The 18,554-nt window shown below is 56.1% G+C and overlaps 1 protein-coding gene across 6 annotated transcripts in view; it reads left to right on the top strand.

Moving 5' to 3' along the window:
* Window positions 1-4,027: 4,027 nt before the first annotated feature.
* Window positions 4,028-18,554, top strand: part of UNKL (unk like zinc finger) — a 31,856-nt gene continuing 17,329 nt past the window's right edge. For 2 of the 6 annotated variants that reach the window (XM_043455174.1, XM_043455175.1), the window contains exons 1-5: window positions 4,028-4,212; window positions 5,435-5,644; window positions 14,675-14,851; window positions 15,163-15,296; window positions 17,857-17,992. In XM_043455174.1, coding sequence (XP_043311109.1) covers window positions 4,136-4,212; window positions 5,435-5,644; window positions 14,675-14,851; window positions 15,163-15,296; window positions 17,857-17,992 — 734 coding nt within the window. In that variant the 5' untranslated portion in view covers window positions 4,028-4,135. Of the gene's footprint in view, window positions 4,213-5,434; window positions 5,645-8,603; window positions 8,732-14,674; window positions 14,852-15,162; window positions 15,297-17,856; window positions 17,993-18,554 lie in introns of those variants that run through there. The other 4 variants (XM_043455179.1, XM_043455176.1, XM_043455180.1 and 1 more) reach the window with 4 other exon arrangements.

An 18,554-nucleotide genomic window follows, 5' to 3' on the forward strand; every position in this document is an offset into this window, starting at 1 on the left:
GTTAAGCCAATTTTTTTTTTTAATTTTAGCACTTCATTTTAAAAAAGGGAGCTTTCTAGTCATTTCAATTCCTTTAGTTTAGTTTGGTTTTTTTCCCCCAGAATAGGAGCTGAGGAAAGAAACCTAAATGTAACTGGTGGAATATGATCAAACAATACCAGAAATAATGAGCTTTCTCAGCTCTCTATACATTTTTATCTTTAGCAAGACAATAACTTAACTGAGTAGAGTAAAATTGGTAAATATTTTTGTTGACAACTTAAAAGTATTTTGGGTATGTAAATGATTATGTTTCTCAAAGTACTGCTTAGTAGGAAATGTGCTTAATTCTGGATTAAATACAGAATGCATAAAGGGATGATTTTACTTACTTAGCATTTTAGTAGAACGTTTTATCTTGACTTCTTTGGTGCCAAAGTTAACTGGAAATTTCTCTCACTTGGATTGAAGACCACTGACTCTATGGCAGTGTACCGGTCTTGTACTTTTGCAAGACCTCTGCAAAATTGCTCTAAGTGGCTGGCCCGCCTTGATAAATTATGCTTGTTAGGGAGGGGCAACTGAGTCAAGTATATTCATTTTTTTAAAAATGGAGAGACCAAGATTTGAAAAGATTGGCCTAATCATAGCTCAGGCTACATCCTCAGTCCCACTGGTAGCAGAGAACTAAGATGTCCTTTCTCTGGCCTGGAGTGATTGTGACCTTTTTGGTTGTGAACCATTTTGTTTGATTCAAACCTGAATCCTGGTTTTACTCTCACTAGCTCCTGCAAGAAAAAAAAACTAACAGAAGAAATTTTGTTTTCATTAAAATTAACTTTCATATGATCAAAGCAATAAGCTATATTTGGAAAAGTTAGACACTGTGGTAAGCAGAAAGAAGAGAATTGGAAACACTAGTCCTACCACCTAGAGGTACTGCTTTGAACCCTTTTTGGGCAGAAGATAGAGACAATTTTTTTTTTTTAAATCCCAGGAAAAGTTACTGAGGTCAAATGATCTCATATCTTCTAAGCAGCTGTGCTGTTTTTTGTATGTGTCTGGGTACTATCCCAGCCTTTTAAGAACATTCTTTAAAAGTCCCCAAAATGACAGTCCTTACAGCCTATCCCAATTCTCTTCAAGGAAGGTGCCTCTTGAGTGAGGAGGGAAAGGAGACATCATTTTAAAGATCCCCAAATTTCTTTGTCTTGAGCCCTTTTTTAAGCTCAGTGTGGCTCTCTGTATGTGGGCTTCCCTGGTGGCTCAATGTTAAAGAATCTGCAGGAGATTCCATCCCTGGGTCGGGAAGATCACCTGGAGAAGGAAATGGCAACCCACTCCAGTATTTTTGCCTGGAGAATTCCATGGACAGAGGAGCCTGGTGGGCAACAGTCCATAGGGTCGCAAAGAGTTGGACACAACTGAGCACATACACACGGCTCTATACATCTCCACTGGACTTTACTGGTTCCTCAAACTCCTTAGGTTGGAAACAGAATTCAGCTCTCTCAAACCTGTTTCTTTGTATCCTTCCTAGCTTGGGACCTTGGAATTATCCTAGGCTTCTTTCTCATTCCCTACATCCTGACAGTCTTCAAGATCTGTTTCGTCTTCCAAAGAATTCACGGGCCCTGTTTCATTCTCCTGCTTGATTTCCTTAAAACATGTCATGTTGTTCATTTTTTGCTATTTTAATTTCCAGGTTTCAATGTACTGTTTGTAGAGGTAGTATATTTTTTAGGCAATGTGAACATATAAAGGTAGTCATTCATCCCACCACCAATGATAGTTTATACTATTTTAGTGTATTACTTGTATTTGAAAAAACAACAGCAACTTATATTCTTGGGACAAAATCACTGCAGATGGTGATTGCAGCCATGAAATTAAAAGACGCTTACTCCTTGGAAGGAAAGTTAAGGCCAACCTACATAGCATATTAAAAAACAGAGACATTACTTTGCCAACAAAGGTCCATCTAGTCAAGGCTATGGTTTTTCCAGTGGTCATGTGTGGATGTGACAGTTGGACTATAAAGAAAGCTGAGCACAGAAGAATTGATGCTTTTGAACTGTGCTGTTGGAGAAGACTCTTGAGAGTCCCTTGGACTGCAAAGAGATCCAACCAGTCCATCCTAAAGGATTTCAGTCCTGGGTGTTCATTGGAAGGACTGATGTTGAAGCTGAAACTCCAATACTTTGGCCACCTGATGCGAAGAACTGACTCATTTGAAAAGACCCTGATGCTGGGAAAGATTGAGGGCAGGAGGAGAAGGGGACGACAGAGGATGAGATGGTTGGATGGCATCACCGGCTCGATGGACATGGGTTTGGGTGGACTCTGGGAGTTGGTGATGGACCAGGGAGGCCTGGTGTGCTGTGGTTCATGGGGTCGCAGAGTCAGACACGACTGAGCGACTGAACTGAAAGTATGGAACTGCTGTATCTTGCTTTGTCTTGTCACTTGAGGAGCATTTTTCTTGTTAACAATTCTCAGGAAGCATTTTCATTCTCTGCGAGGTGCTCTTAAGTTTTTGCCAAATAACTCATATCTTTGTACATCTTTGTCTGAATCTCATTCTTTTTTAGGTTGGAGTTTCTAGAAATGGAACAAATTAGTTTTCCATAAAGATCCATACCCTTTCCTTCTCCTAGCCACACTTCCTTCAAGGGTATTCTTGCTGCAGGTTAGAGTGTTGTTGGTTTTCTGTTTAGAATAACAACAAAAGTGCCTGCTCCAAGAGCTCTTATTTGTGCATTCTAAGTCGCTTCAGTTGTGTCCGACTCTTTTCAACCCTATGGACTATAGCCCACAAGGCCCTTCTGTCCACTGTGATTATCCAGACAAGAAGACTGGAGTGGGTTGCCGTTTCTTCCTTCAGGTGATCTTCCTGACCCAGGGATGGAAACCTTGTCTCCTGCATTGGCAGTCAGGTTCTTTAGCACTAGCACTGCTTTGGGAAGCCCCCTTCTTTGTTTAATTTGCATTAAAAAAATTACTGGTGAGGCTGAACATTTAACACGTCTTGGGAATTCCCTGGAGGTCTAGTGGTTAGGACTCTGCAATCTCACTGCCCTGAGGGCTCGGTTAAATTCCTGGTCGGTGAACTAAAATCCCACAAGCCACCCAGCCCTACAAAAAAAAAAAAAGAATGTCTCATGCTACATATTTACAAAATAATGCACTCTGGGCCTGGGTTCTTCTTCCTCAAACGCACACCGTGTTTCTTCCTTCAGGGACCACTGAGTTGGAACTCCGTGTGAGTCTTGAAGGGGGCCGGGAGCGGGGATGGGGCGCGGATGCTGCCCGCCCGGGGGAGTTCCCGCCCGGTGTGCATCCCCTCCCACCCTTCTGACGAAGGGCGCGCGCGCGCGCGCGCGCGCGTGTGTGTGTGTGTGTGTGTGTGTGTGTGTGTCTCCCTCTTGACTTCGCGCCTTTGGATTCTTTTTAAAAAATCAGCTCTATTGATATGCAGTTCATATTCACCCATTTAAAGTAAACAAGTGAAAATTTTTAGTACGTTCGCAGGGAGCAACCACTACCACATTCTAATTTTAGGACCTGTTCGTACGCCTAAAAACCCGGGTACCGGTGAGCAGCAGTCAGGCCTCTTTCCTCCCCCTTGTCTCCCACACCGAGCCCTAAGCAACTGGAGCCACTCTTCGCGGTCTCAGCATCCGCAAGGGGTCACAGAATGAGTGAAGGCGCGTGTGACAGCCGGGCCGCGCGGTCTTTACTCGGGACCTGTCCTCTGTCTCGGAGCTTGGAGTTGCGCAGGGCGCTGTCAGGCGTGCGGAGCGCGTGGGCAGCCGTGCTGGGGTGAAGGCTGCAGCGGAGCAGCGGACTGAGCGGATGCGGGATGGGCCGTGAACGTGGACTTCGGGGACCCCGCGGGAGTGGGTGGGGGCGACCGGCCGGGACGGCGGGCTCCGGGGTGCGTGCGCGTCCCCTCCGGGCGCAGGGTGACCGGAGGCGTCCAGGGCCGACAGCTCCGCGCAGGGCGCCGGATGGGGGCGTGGCGCGCGGGTGTGGCGTGGCGGGAGGGCGTGGCCGGCCGGGCGGGGGGCGCGGGTGGGCTCGACGAGGGGGGGAGATCCGGAGAGGCGGGGGCGGGCGCGCGCGGCGCATGCGCGCTGCATTGTTTTGACTGAAAATGCCGTCGGTTTCGAAAGCGGCGGCGGCGGCGCTGAGCGGGTCCCCCCCGCAGACGGAGAAGCCGACCCACTACAGGTCAGTGCCCCGGCCGGCCGCAGCAGGAGCGGGGGCGGGGCAGGGGGCGGCCCCGCGCTCCTCGGGCCCGCGCGCCCGCGCCCCCGCGCCCCTGGGCCTGGGAGCTGCCGCCGGGTGCGGCCTGGGGCCCCGCGCCGCCCCTCTCCCCGTTCCCCTGGCCCCCGCCTCTCACCTGCCGGCCCCTAGCCAGCTGGCCCCCCAGCCTCCGCGCGGTACCTGGGCTCTGGAGGGTGGACCGCCATCCTACTCGGCTGCCGCCGCCTGAGCTCAGGAGGCGGCGCCCAGGTTCTGGAGTGGCACCTGGGCTTGGGGGCTGGGGGACGGGGCCAGGGGTCCACGCACCTGGGTTGGGGACCGGAGAACAGCGCCTGGGGTCGTGGGTCGGGGCCGCCGAGAATGCGCCTGTGGTCGGGGATGGGGGACCGCGCCTGGGCTCGAGGGAAGGGCGGCCATCTGGACTCCGGCTGCCTCCTTGGCTCGGGGCTGGTACCGGGGCTCGGGGCGCGCCTGCAGTCCCGGAGGTCGTGTCTGTGTTCCGTATGAGGGGGCTGCGCGCGGGGTCTGAGGGAACGCGCCTGAGATCCAGGAGACTCTCCTGGGCTCTGGGGGAGCGGCCGCCTGGGACCGTCTGGAATCGGAGTGGGTGTCACGCCTGAGCTCCGAGATGGGCCAGTTGCGCCCTGGGCCAATCCGCGTCTGGATTCTGCAGGGTCGTGCCTAGGGTCGGGAACCGTGTCTGGGATTGGCGAACCATTCTTGGGATCCGAGGAACGCGCGTGGGCTTCCAGGGCGGCGGTGGAGGGGAGTGGAGGGAGACGGATGAGGGGAGAGGGAGGCGGGGCAAGGGGAGAGGGAAGGGAGGTGGGGAGGGGGTCTGAACTTGGAGTGAGAGGTCGCCCCTGAGATTGGGGATCACACCTGCGGTCTGGGATGGGTAGCTGCGCCTGGGGCCGAGGATGGGGGGCTTCGCCTGGGGCGGGGGACCGTGCCTGGGATTGGAGCTGGGGACTGCGCCTGGGGTCGGGGATGTGGGATCGCGTCTGGGGTCCCAGAAATGCGCCTGGGCCGGGGGAGCGGGGCGGGGGGCGGCAGAGTGGGGGATCGCGCCTGGGGTCGGGGCCTTCGGGCGCACGGGGTCCGACCCCTGCCCAGGAGTCCTCGGGCCGCCCGCCGGCGGCGGCGGCGGCGGCGGAAGCGACCCCAACGCTGTTTGTCTTTTTAGGTATCTAAAGGAGTTTAGGACAGAGCAGTGCTCCCTGTTTGTGCAGCACAAGTGCACCCAGCACAGGCCATTTACCTGTTTCCATTGGCATTTCCTAAATCAGCGTCGGCGCAGACCGCTCCGCAGGCGCGACGGCACTTTCAACTACAGCCCGGACGTGTACTGCTCCAAGTACGACGAGGCCAGCGGCGTGTGCCCGGACGGCGACGAGTGAGTGCGCGCGGCTGCGGGGCGGCGCGGCCCACACCCGGCGGGTGCGGACGCGGGCTTCCCGGCCCCTCGCGCCGGCAGGCCCGCTTTGACGTTTACCCATGACCGCTGGTCTTGGTGGCGACATTTGCCAGCCAGTGAGGGAAGGACAGCGTGCTGCTGGGGGATAGCCCTTGCAGGGGGCAAACCGACTTTGCTGTGCTTCCCGCTTTGATCACGGCCCAGTTCTCTGAACCCCCTGCATTAGAACCAACCCTTACGAAGTACAGCTTTTGAGTTTAGGATCATTTTGTAGTCCTCTCTTGCTCTCTGGTTAGAGAGCTTGTTAGAAGATTTGCTCACATTGTACACATGTATCCAGAATGGCTTCTTGCTTGCTGTTTATATGTTTCATTTTTAAAGAATTGACAGGAGGGTTATTTGCAGACTGTCAACTTGTATAACACTTTTAAAGTTTAAGAAATCCATGTTTTGTTCTGGTTGTTTTATTTTTTTTTTACAAGTTTCCTAATGGTGTTATGAACAGATGTCTTCATTTTGAAGTATGTAGAATATGAAAACAAGGAAAGTAGAAGCTAGATTGTATGTTCATGAAGCCAGCAGAGATTGGTAGCAGGAGGTCTTGCTTTTTTCCTGTGGGCTGTGTGAGGAGAAAGGGCTGTGCCAGTCCCACCTGGAGGTGAGGTGGCGGTGCTGTGCCCCAGGGCCTCTTGGAAAAAACGTCTAGGGTTCAGCTTCTGTCAGATCCAAGTCTGATTTGGGGGAGGTCTTTTTGGTTTCTCGCGGGATTCCCTGGTGGCTCAGATATTAAAGAATCTGCAATGCGGGAGACCCAGGTTCAATCCCTGGGTCGGGAAGATCCCCTGGAGAAGGGCATGGCAACCCACTCCAGTACTCTTGCCTAGAGAATCCCATGGATGGAGGAGCCTAGCAGGCTACAGTCCATGGTGTCACAGAGTCAGACACAACTGAGCGACTAATGCTAATCGATAAATATTTTAAAGTCTTTCTTGAATCTGCTGCAGTGTTGTTTCTGCTTTCTGCTTTGGTTCCTGGGCCCTGGGGCATGTGGGATCATACCCGCACCCCCTGTGTTGGATGGTGAAGTCTAACCACTGGACCATTAGGGAAGTTTCCTGTTTTTCACTTAAAAAATGCTTAGGTCCAGGGAGTAAACTTTTGATCTATGGTGATCATCTTAAAAGCTCTGTCTACTTCCTGAGAGGTTTTTAGTTGAACACCAGATAGTCAAATAAGGTTGTTAAGGCAGCCTGGAGCCTGTGGAAATAATGTAACTGGCTCCATTTTGGTTAAGATGGTATTATATTCTGTGAGGTCTTAAAAGCACGTTATTTAATTGCATCTTGAGCTGCTGTTTCCTGCAAATGGGTGTTCTGAAGAGAGATGTTTCTGTCTAGCTAAGGCTTAGCCCCTGGCCCCTCATTTCCCTTGGCCATGTCAGTCACCTCTCCTGAACGTAAGTCTTGAGTTGCCCCCAAGGGGCCACTGATGAGACCCTGGTGCAAAGATCTAGTCACCTAGCTGGTGTGACCCCATTCCAGAGTCCAGGATGGGAGACTGATTGGTAGTATTCATGGATGATGAAAAGAAAGTGTATTTTAGTGGCTGTTTTGGGTTCCAGAGTCTGAATGGCCTGGTATCGATTCAGATCCATTGCTGGGCATCGGGGTAGGGTCCAGTTCCTATGGGATGAAGAGTACTTCGGTGAACACCTACCTGGTGATGGTCCTTTTAAGCTGGGTTTAAATGTTAATTCAATAGTATTGCCGTTTATTATAAAAATGTTAACATTGGGAATCTCCTGGTGGTCCAGTGTCAGGACTGCACACTTCTACTGCCAAGGGCCCAGGCTCAGTCCCTGGTGGAGGAACCAAGATCCCACAAGCGGGGCAGCACGGCCGGGGCTGGGGGGTGGGAACACTGGTAGCCTGAGTAGCATGCAGGTCATCACGGAGAAGAGTGGGATTACAGTGGGTGCCTGACACTGTTTTGGGTGTATCCTGTGTACATGTACACATGAAAGTACATGTGTGTCTTCTTAAAGATTTCCTTTGCGACTTTTGTTGAGCACGTGAGATGACTTGCTTCAGCCCCACAGGAAGTATCTGACAGGCCAGACGTCTCCCCTGAGAGTCTCTCGTTAGCAGTCACTGCTCATTCAGCCTGAGATGGACTTTTCATGGAGTCTGTCCTGTTGAATTACATATTCTGGCTCATGCAGGGTTGCCATGGGATCTGTAAATAGACTCTACCCTTCAGAGCAGGGGACCAGCCTCCTCCCTTTTATTTCAGTTCATTGGTTCTTGAAATGTCTATTTTGGGCTTTTATGGGACCAACCTATTACTGTAAATCATGAATATGTATCAGAGAGCAAAGACCCTTCAGCCGGCTCAGGTGACTTGTGCGTCCAAGGTGGTTCTACCAGCCTGATGGGGGAACCATGGGGCTGCGCCACGGGCAGGAGCAGGGACCCCCAAGAAGGCTGGCATCCCTAACGTCAGCTCCTGTGCTAGGCAGGTGGTCATCCTCCCCTCTTGCTGTTGCCCCTTCTCCTGGGGCGCCCTCCCCACCTGTCCCCACTACCCCCAGTGAGAACTCCAGCTGTCCCTGGGTAGCCCCCCAACCCTTCCCCCCGGGCACACCCCTCCACCCCGCCGTCACCCCTTTCTCCCAGCGGCAATCACCCTCCTCTCTGTCACCCCTCCTCCCTGGCCCCGCCCCCGCTCCGCCCCCAGTGGACACCCCGTGGCCGCCCCCCCGCGGGGCCCTTTGTTCCGGCGGCCACGCCCCTTCCCCCCGCTCGGGCCGCTTCTGGCCGCGGGGTCACGTGGCCCCGCCCCGCCCCCGTGGGAACCGGCCTCCCAGCGGCGGGGCCTCCGGGTGGACTGCGCGCCTTGCTCACTCCGGAGTCGGCCCGGCGCTGCCTCCGGCCGCGGGGTCGGGCCCGCAGCCCCGGGTGCGTGTTCCCCCACCCCCCGTGCGGATCCGTCTCAGGTATTCCCTGGCCTGGAGCTTCGAGGAAAGCGGCGCGGGCAGGAGCGCCGCGTGGCTGGAGGCCTCTCCAGGTCAGGCGCCCGCTGAGAGCTGTCCGAGAGCGGCCCGGGCCCCCAGCTGGTCCTGCTCGCGGGGCTTTCCACCCGGGACCCGCTGTGCTTCCGCTCCTCGGAGACCTTGTATCCCTCCTGTGCTTGTAAAGGGGGTCAGGTGCGACTACAGAGTTCGATTCCTCCAGGAGTCCGAGGGGCCCCTCCTGGAAATGTTTTCATTGGCAAACAATACAAGCGGGCTCCAACTCTGCCCGGTACAAAGTTGCCTCCCTCTTTCCTGATAACCCTCCTTCTGCCGAAGGCAGGCCGCCCGTGGTGGCCTTCCAGGCCCCACGTTTAACAGATGTTTTCTTGGTTTTGGTAAGAAGTGGGCTGCCCGGCTCCTGTGCTGTAAGTTCCCAGGTTGGCTCTAGAAGCCTGCCTGCCTGCAGGGCTCCCTGCGTGGCTGCACCGGCAGGACCAATGCTCTCCCCAGTGCACTGGGGGCATCTGGGAACACCGGCCCCATTGCCTCCGCGATGATGTGTGATTTCGGAACCTTCCACCTGTGAATCTGGGCACCGTGGGAGCTTGCTGACTTACAGAAACTTTTCTACATGCCCAAGGCTTGGTGTGCCTGTTGTATCATACGGGTCCTTAGTCTGGCCTCTCTGCTGAGAGATGCTCTTGCTATGTTTAAAGAGTCAGGTGTCCTGGGACCCAAGGCTTAGGTGAAAGTCCGTTCACTGCAGGAGGGTTATAAACTCTTGGTGTTAAACCGACTTTATGAGGAAACTCTGCTTGGGCTTTTGGGGGTGAGGTGAAAGCCAAGGGCAGGCTGGGAACATCAGAGCAGAATATTTAGGAGTTGTGTGTGCTCAGTCACGTCCGACTCTGTGTGACCCCATGGACTGTAGCCCACCAGGCGCCTCTGTTCATGGGTTCTCCAGGCAAGAATACTGGAGTAGGTTGCCATTTCCTCCTCCAGAGAATCTTCCCCACCCAAGGATCAAACCTGTCTCTCCTGCATTGCAGGCAGATTTTTTACCACTGAGCCACCTGGGAAGCCCTATTTAGGAGTCAGAGGCTACTTAACAGTCTCGAGGAAGACACAGGCTTTACAAGTTGGCCAACTTAAGGACATTACAGTCAGGTGACTGAGTCGGATCTGTGAGAGACCAGTAGGTAGAAGAGCTAGAAGAACGTGAGAGTGACGTTAGCACCTCAGTCTGTCCTGCGCTGAGTGGAAGGCGAGAGCGCTGGTGCTCCTTGGTGGTGAGTGGGGAGATGGCTGCTGCAGGGACACGGTCCCTGGAGAGGATGGCAGCTGGGGGGGGGGGCGCACAGAGGAGGGCAGTGGACATTGTTGGGCAGATGGTCCACGTTAGGGATTAATGAGGGGTGGCTGGCCTGGCTTGGAAGTCCAGGGAAGCCCTTGGAAATCAGAGGCTGGGGGTGCAGAGGACGGCTGTGTCAGCATGGGGTTAGCTGCCAGCCCCCCACTCCTAGTGTTGGAGAGGAGACTCTCAAGCGTCTCCCCACAAGACCCCCCTTTTCTTCATCCCCCTATTCCCCTGCCCCCAGCTGGGTGTGGCCCACAGGTCTTCCTTTTCCCATTTTTCTGCTGCCACTCACTTCCATTCCCAGTCCTTGAGGACCAGGAGAGAATCACGTTGTGCTCGAGGGTCCCTCTGAGCCCAGCGGTCCTCCCAGTGCAGCCCCAGCCCAGCAGTCGCACCATCACCTGGGGACTCGCCCTCAGTTTGGACCCACGGTTCCCACCAGCCCAGATGGTCCAGATGGTTCTGATGCGCTCCGGCCTGGCTTGCTGACTGGTGTCGGCAGAGTGGCACTGAGTCTGTGGGTCCACCATTGCTTGGGGTGAGTTGCAGGAAGGAACTCCTGGAGCCGTGTTCCTCTCTACCCCTCCCTCCTGGTTCCAGCGGCTCCAGAGCTTCACAGCAGACCTGTGTCTGATACGTGCCCCTGCACCACGGCATCCACGGAGCCCTGCATTAATTACACTGAGTGGGTCACTGGTTGGATGGGTTTGGCAGCTATGGGCACCGCCCTGAATTTGGTGGGCTGTGGGACCGAGTCACATACACGTGCTGCCAGGCTGTCAGTGGCCCAGGGGGTGGATGACTGAACTCCTGTGGCGAGGAAGCACCTGCCTGCCGTGTTGAGCTGACCCCTGGGGTCCCTTGGCCCCTTCCCCACTTCAGTGAGGGCCTAGGTTTGGTCCCTTTTGTCTCTTAGATGATCTTAGGGTCTATTAGTTGTTCAGTCATGTCCAACTCTTTACGACCCCATGGACTGTAGCCCCCCCAGGCTCCTCTGTCCATGGAATTCTCCAGGCAAGAATACTGGAGTGGGTTGCCATTCCCTTCTCCAGGGAATCTTCCCAGCCCAGCGGTTGAACCCAGGTCTCCTGCATTATAGGCAGATTCTTTACCATCTGAGCCGCCAGGGAAGCCCTTTTCTATTCATTAAATGTTCTCCAATATCTTAATCTCAGCTCATGCTTTCAAGCCGTGTAATAAGCAGAGGTGACATGCCTCTAGTGAAATAATAGTGTACTAGGGAGAGGGGGGACCTTGGCCGGGTTCTGGTTGCCATGGAGATGGTACTGGCAAAGAAACAAAACGATGCTAAGAGCGGACCTGAGGGACCGCTAGGAAATGGGAGGGGTGTGGCGCCCACCACATTCACTCCCCGGGTCTGGGAATTCCCGCAGCCTCTGCCACAGCCTGTGTCAGCCCGTTGGTGGTGCTCGCGGTCCTGTGGTCCTGCTCGGGCTGTTGTGCAGGCTTACTTGTACAGACAGACCTGCCGGTGCTGCCTCGGCTCTGCTGTGCTGGCCCCCTCCCCAGACTCTGGAATTCTCTTCCTTTAAACGTACAGTAGATGAGTGAGTGTTTCTGTAGATTGGAACTGTTTTTGCAGAATGGCTGTTTTCCTATTTAAGTCGTTTTATCTTTTGTTTATTAATTTTTTTCATTTTATCTGTTATTGAAGCGAAACACGACCTTAAACTTGTCGGCTTAGCTCTTTTACATGCACAGTGTAGTGGTGTTGAGTTCACTCACAGTGGCGTGCAGCCGTCGTCACCGTCCACCTCCAAAACTTCTCCATCTTCAAACCGAAACCACGTCCCCACGAAACAGCCCTTCCTTACATAATTTCTGATGGAAGCAGATGGTATGTCTGCATTCTCGCCCCTCCCCCACCTTCCGATGTAAACTGCAGGGCGCTGAGCTTCCTTGGTGCTTTTCCCTCGAGGTGCCTCCTGGCGCCCCTCCCGAAGCCCTCCACGCAGACCGCCGGCTCCTGCAGACCACCAGCTTACTCCTCTGCCTTTGCGGAGCTCCCTTGGTGTCTGTCCCACAGTTCGGTTGTCTCCAGCCTTTGGTGATTACAGACAGCACATCTCTCTGTCTGTGATGGTTACTGTGACAGAGGGTAGGGGCACGCATCCTCTGGGTGCCTGTCACTGGCCGGCAACAGTGTCCCTTGGCTGTCGCCCTGCTCCCGGGGTTCTGTCCGGAACAGGTGGGCCTCCAGGTGAGTGAAGTGCTCCAGACCCTTTGCATTTTCACTGATGTAAGTTCCTGGTTTGCTTTTCTAGCTGTCGTCCTATGTGTTTCTGGTCCCTAATTCTACATTCTTTATTTGTTAGTGATATCAGCCTGTATATTAATGCAAAAATTGGGGGGTTCTTGTTCTAGAACAGGCTCCCTGGTGTGGCAGGGGCTGCTCCCTGACAGCTGTCCTCTCTGGGGCCCCAGGGACTGCGTCATCCAGAGATGCGCAGGAGTGCTGGGAGGAGCTTGAGATGTGAGATGCAACTCTGAGGGAGGGATTTTAAAGCAGGCTGCACCTGCACCTAACACAATAAAACTCCTAAGGAGATGTCTGACTGTTTCACTCACACTCCCTGAAAACTGTTCCTTGGAACTTGTCGCTGGGAACACGGAGGAGACAGCTCATATTCGGGCATGTAGAGCACAGTCAGCACGCGGAGTGTTTCCTTTTTCATATCTGTATGCGAGACAGTAATGTTCAAGTTTTTCCTTTTCTTTTTTGCAAAGTGGGGACCAACTTGACCTGTAATCCGCTTTCTCCACCTTCTGGTTTTCCTTTTTCTCACGAGGACGGGCTCCCGCTGGGATTGCCCGGACTTGTTTATGCGGAGGTAATTGGAGGAATCGCCTCACTTTCAGTCCCCACCACTCACAAGAGGGTGCGGTCCGTCCCCCCCGCCCCGTGTCCATGTGAGGGGTCCTTGGGCTGGCCGTGTTCTGTCCTCTTGAACTGGATGCTGCCACGCAGGTGAAATGCCACAGGCCAGCCAGGTGTGACCTGTGACACGTGTCCCTGTCCGTGTGTGTGTTTCACTAACAAATGTGGAGAGCGGCCCTTGCTTTCTTCTGTCTCCAATGGACTTTAAGTTGTGATAACATCCTTCACATTTTCCATTTTAGCTATTTTTAAATGTGGAATTTAGCATCATTAATTACATTCAAAATGGTGTACAACCACCGTCTATTTCCGGATTCTTTCTCTCAGACAGAAGCTCTGCCCTCTCACACACTCGTTCCCCCTCCCCCTCCCTGGGCCCCACTGTCCTTCCCGTTGCTGTGGAAGTGACTGCTTAGGGCCCTCGTGTGAAATGACCCCCACAGTGTGTGTCCCCTGGTGTCTGGCTTGGTTCCCGTAACGTGACGTGTTCAGGGTTCATCCCCTTTGCAGCCGCGTCCACGCTCACTCCGTCGTCCGCATGGACCACGTCTTGCTCATCTGTCCATCAGTTGGTGGACACTTCATTTGTCTCTAGCTTTAAGCTCTCGTGTCTCTGGTCCCGGGGGCACAAGTGTCTCCTCAAGACCCCGGCTCCTCCGGGGGTGTTTCCCGGAGGTGTCCCTTTGGGGCCCGAAGCATTTACCTTCTGCCTGGTGGCTGCAGGGCCCCGGCGTCCTCCTTGCCTCCTGCCCACGGCCTGCACGCCTGAGGGGTGGTCAGGTCTGGGGTGAGTCGCCGAACTCGGAGCCTGTTTCTTCATCTTCTGAGAGAGGCGTGTGGATTGCTTGTCCCTCAGTTGCTTTCCTTTTACCCTTGGTCTTGTCCATCCATCTGTGCTCTGCCTGGGAGTCCCCCGCACCCCCACAGGTGCTCCCAGCACCCGGGTCCGTGGCTTGCCTGCCAGCGAGGCAGGAGTGGGCCTTTCTCAAGCCCCACACGGTGCTGCCTTGCCATCTCGGGGAGGGGCCGAGGGCCGTGTTCTCAGACCTGGGGGCCTGCAGCTGTGGCCTGTATCGGCCTCGGGCCATCCGGGGGCTGTTCAGAGGGACGCCCATCCCATCCTTCTGTGCCCGTGGCTTTTGTCTGGAGGGACGAACCTAGAAGCGGGCTCATTCCTGCCATGTGTGTGCTGGGACCGTCCATGCCGTCTCACTGCTGACACCTCCCTGCTTGGGACCCTTGACCCTGGCCTTGACCCTGACCCCTGGTGCTCCCAGAGCCGCCCGTGGCTCTCCCTGGGTGAATGGGGCTCTGGGCCTTTGTGAGGCCCCAGGGACGCTGCCCCATCCTCCCCCAGCCGCCTCTCCCTGGCCTGTCCCCCACAGCGTCCTCCAGCACTGCCTCCGCCGAGGGGTCCCCAGAAACACCTGGATGGGAGGAGGGAGAGGCTGCCAGCCACTTGTCTGATGGGAACTTTGTTTTCCACTTGATTCAAAAAATCATGAAGGGTGGTTTTCTGGGAGTTTGGGTGTTGTGCTTTCCTCCCATGTGTCGTCAAGGGCTGTGGGGTCTGCGGGCCATGTGAGGGGTCTGGGGCAGGGGCAGGGACAGGGCTCTGGCGCTGTTCACCCTCCAACTGGAGCAGGCGTCTGGGAAAAGCCAACGCGAGCCAGCCGGCCGGGGGCAGGTGGACACCGCGGTGGCCACGGGGCCCCGACGCGCACCGTCCTCTGCCCCCAGGTGTCCGTACCTGCACCGGACGACCGGGGACACGGAGCGCAAGTACCACCTGCGCTACTACAAGACCGGCACCTGCATCCACGAGACAGACGCGCGTGGCCACTGCGCCAAGAACGGGCCGCACTGCGCCTTCGCCCACGGCCCTCTGGACCTGCGGCCGCCCGTGTGTGACGTCCGGTGAGTGGCCATCCTGCCAGGAGCCGCTCTGCTCCCCCGGCCTCGGGCTTCACCTGCCTCCAGTGGCTCTTCCGGGGCCTGGATTTTATTCCTAAGGAGAAAGTGACCCGCTGCTGTCCTGCTGACCTGGGCATGGGGAGCTCAGACATCTCGGGTGCTCGGCTCTGAGGCTGCTGGGGTTTGAGTCGAGATGGTCTTCCTGGGACGGACGCACATAGTGGGCTCCATAAAGGGACAGGGCCCGTGGCCGTCTCGCCATCCGAAGCTTTGGACGGGCTGCAATGCTGTGACCTTGCGTTGTTTGGTTTCAGGGAGCTGCAGGCGCAGGAAGCCCTGCAGAACGGCCAGCTCGGTGCCGGGGATGGAGTCCCTGACCTGCAGCCTGGGGTCCTGGCCAGCCAGGCCCTGATGGAGAAGATCCTGGGAGAGGACCCCCGGTGGCAAGGTAACCCCACGGCTGTCGCTGTCTGCAGAGCGCCTGCACGGTGGGCCTCGAGACCGAGGCTCCGTGTGCGCTGGCCCGTCACCACCCCCGCTCGTGGGTCTGGTCCCTGGGCCACTTGGGGACGGGACTACATGGCGGCCCCTGCTCCTGCGGGGTGTCTGGTCCTGGAGCCAGCCTGCTTCCCGGCAGCCTCACAGGTGATGGGCACGGGCCAGCAAGTGGTTTTAATTGTGAAACACTCACAACATAAATCTCCCATTTTAACCATCTCAGCATTACAGGTCATGGCGTTTGGTGTGTCCATAGTGTGTGCGGGCGTCATCTCTGGTTCCCGAACATTCCGTCACCTCAGACAGAAACCCCTGCCTGTTAGTGGTCCCCCTTCACAGCCCTGGCCTGGCTCTGCCTCCATGGGGCCGCCTGTGCGGCATGGTTTTAAGAGACGCCCCCCGCTCCCTGCCACCCTTAAGTTAGGCCAGCATGTCTCCTCGGAAGCTTCGCACACACTTCAGGCTGCCTCACTTCAGTGTTGAGTTCTCTTTGAGGGTCTTTCCCCTGCTCACTGAACCCTGAGCTGCCCTGGGCCCAGGCATGCGTCTGTAACAGTGGGCGCCCAGGCCTTCTTAGGACGGGCCTCGCAGTCCGCTGTCAGCATGCTGGTCCAGCCCTGCCGTGTCCCCTGGGGAGAGGCTGCCACAGAGGAAGGGCCGCCCGTGGCCCCCACCTGCCGGCAGTTCAGAACTTGTCATTCAGCAGAACAGCCGTCTTGTGTCGCAGCCCCTCAGCCCCCTGGCCCGAGACCCCAGCTCACCTGTGCGCTTCGGCTGGCGGCCCAGGCTGGGGTGTGAGTGCCCCCGTCACCATCAGGCAGGCTGAGCTTGAAGGAGGGAAGTGGGAGGAGGCGCCGGGCCAGGCCCGGTGACTCGCAGCCCTGTGGTATGGGTTTTTAAGGAGCAGATTTTCTTTCTTAGGGAAGTACTTAGTGCCTCCGGAATACCTAGCATTGATGCGGTAATGTTTGTTGCAGTTGACAGCCAGGATTGATATAAGATCGTAAGCTAGCCAGCTTACCCGAGGCTTCTCGCCTGCCTTGTGCGTCCTGCGGGTTTGGCCGGATGTGTGATGACCTGGATCCTCCCGTTAGGATGTCACTGCCCTCAGACGCTCTCTGCTCCGCGGCTGGCCCCTCCCCACCCCTGCCGGCCGCCACCCTTTCACCCCATGGTCCTGTCATACGGTTGGGACCACGGTGCTCAGCCCTTGCGCTTGGTGCTGTGTGTGCGGGGGTCCCCATGTCTCTCCAGGGCTTGGTAGTGTCGTCTTGTTGCTGAAGAGGTGTGGGGGCTTGTTCATCCATCACCCTCTGCTGGGTGTCCGCAGCCCCTGGGACTCTCAGATGCTGTCACGCCGCCTGCTTCCTTGTGGTTCATGCCATGCAGCGCAGGACCTCTGTCTGTTGGAGGCCCTCAGTCAGTGCTTGCCAACAAATAAGCTTACAGTTTTTATTTTCTCAAAATCACATTTTCTGTTCAAACTCTTTTTGTCCTCAGCATGCCCTGCTGTGTGGTTCATGTTCCTTGCCATTTAATCAGTTATTCGGAACTGAGTTTGGCCTGGTGGGGGAGGGGCCATTAAACTTGGGCTTGGAAGCATGTCCTGGGGGTCGGCACAGCAACCCCCTGCCCCGGCCTTTCCTGCGACACCTCGATGGTCAGCCCCGCTGGGCAAGTGTGGTTATAAACATTGGCGTTTGTAAAAAAAAATAAAGGGAGGGTCAATTATTAACCAGCCCAAAGAAAGTGAAAGTCACTCAGTCATGTCTGACCGACCCCATGGACTGTCCGTGGAATTCTCCAGGCCAGAGTACTGGAGTGGGCAGCCATGCCCTCCTCCAGGGGATCTTCCCCACCCAGGGATTGAACCCAGGTCTGCCGCATTGCCCAGGAATGGGTATTATTTTAAAAAACCTCCTCTTATTGGATACGGCTTGTAAATAACCCCTGGTAGGTTTTTATTTTTGCTTTGAGAGAAAATTCGGATTACATGAAATGAACCGTTTCGAAAACAGGCTTTATTTCTCAGGGCAGGTTTAGGGTCCACGTTGTGGAATGCTCGGGGGCTTCTCACACGGCTAGTGCACCCCCACAGGCGGTGGTCCTGGTGCCAGGGGACGGCCGTCACAGCGTCACCTTCGGGTCAGACTGAGGCTTTTAAAAGTGCATTTCGGAGCTTTCTAGTCTGCTCAGTGTTGGGCATCCTTCACCTTCATCCGGTTCTAAAACTCTGGTCTCCCCGAAGAAGCCCCGGCCACTCTCCGCTGCGGGTTTGCCTGTCCTGGACGCTTCCTTTAGATAGGATCGGATGGTGCCTTCCGTGTCCGCCGCTCTTGCTGACCTCGCGTGTCCAGCCCACTCACGGCTCACCCACATGGCACATGTGTCCATGCACCGCTTTTCCGCGACCGTGTGGCGTTTCTCATCATCTGCCCAGAGACGCCTGTGGCTGCGTGGCTGCCATGAGCGGGCGTGTGCATGTCCCCGTGTGGACCCCTGTCTTGCAGACACCAACTTCGTGCTGGGCAGCTACAAGACGGAGCAGTGCCCCAAGCCGCCGCGTCTGTGCCGCCAGGGCTACGCCTGCCCGCACTTCCACAACAGCAGGGACCGGCGGCGGGACCCCCGGCGGTTCCAGTACAGGTGAGCCCAGGCCCCGGGCCCTGGGTCGCCCCTCTGCCGGGCTCACGTCTGGCTCGAGGCTCTGCTTTAGGCAGCGGCCCCTCCGCTCCCTTCACCCTCCCTGGGGGCCCCATGGTCCAGGGATGCCAGCCCAGCAGATGCCCCCACGGCGGCAGGTGTGGTCAGGGTGTGGCTCCTCTGTTTCCCTGCCCCCCCGTGGCCTGTGCGCCCTCTGGTGAGGGTGTCTGCTGGTGCGGGCCGGCCCTGGCGAGGCTGGGAGTCCCGGCGCCCACAGCCCGCTTCACTCTCTCTGGGGGCCTGACCTTCTCGGCTTGTGGGTTTGGGCCTCACCTGCGGTCATGCACTTGGTCAGTCCTGATCTCTTCCTGGGCCATCTCCTCCTCCCTCCAGCTGTGCTTACCTTGGTGCCCGACTCATCCTTGGGTTTGCCAACCTGCCACACAGGCCCAGTACTGGGCAGGGTGGGCCTGGGGGCGCAGAACCCCCAGGGGTGTCTGGGCATCTGGGCCCTCAGCTGCCCCTCCTGTGGGTCCCCAGCTCTGTGTCCAGCTTGTTCCTTGGG

This window comes from Cervus canadensis, chromosome 32 (genome assembly GCF_019320065.1).
Source record: "Cervus canadensis isolate Bull #8, Minnesota chromosome 32, ASM1932006v1, whole genome shotgun sequence".
In the NCBI taxonomy this organism is placed as follows: Eukaryota; Metazoa; Chordata; class Mammalia; order Artiodactyla; family Cervidae; genus Cervus; species Cervus canadensis.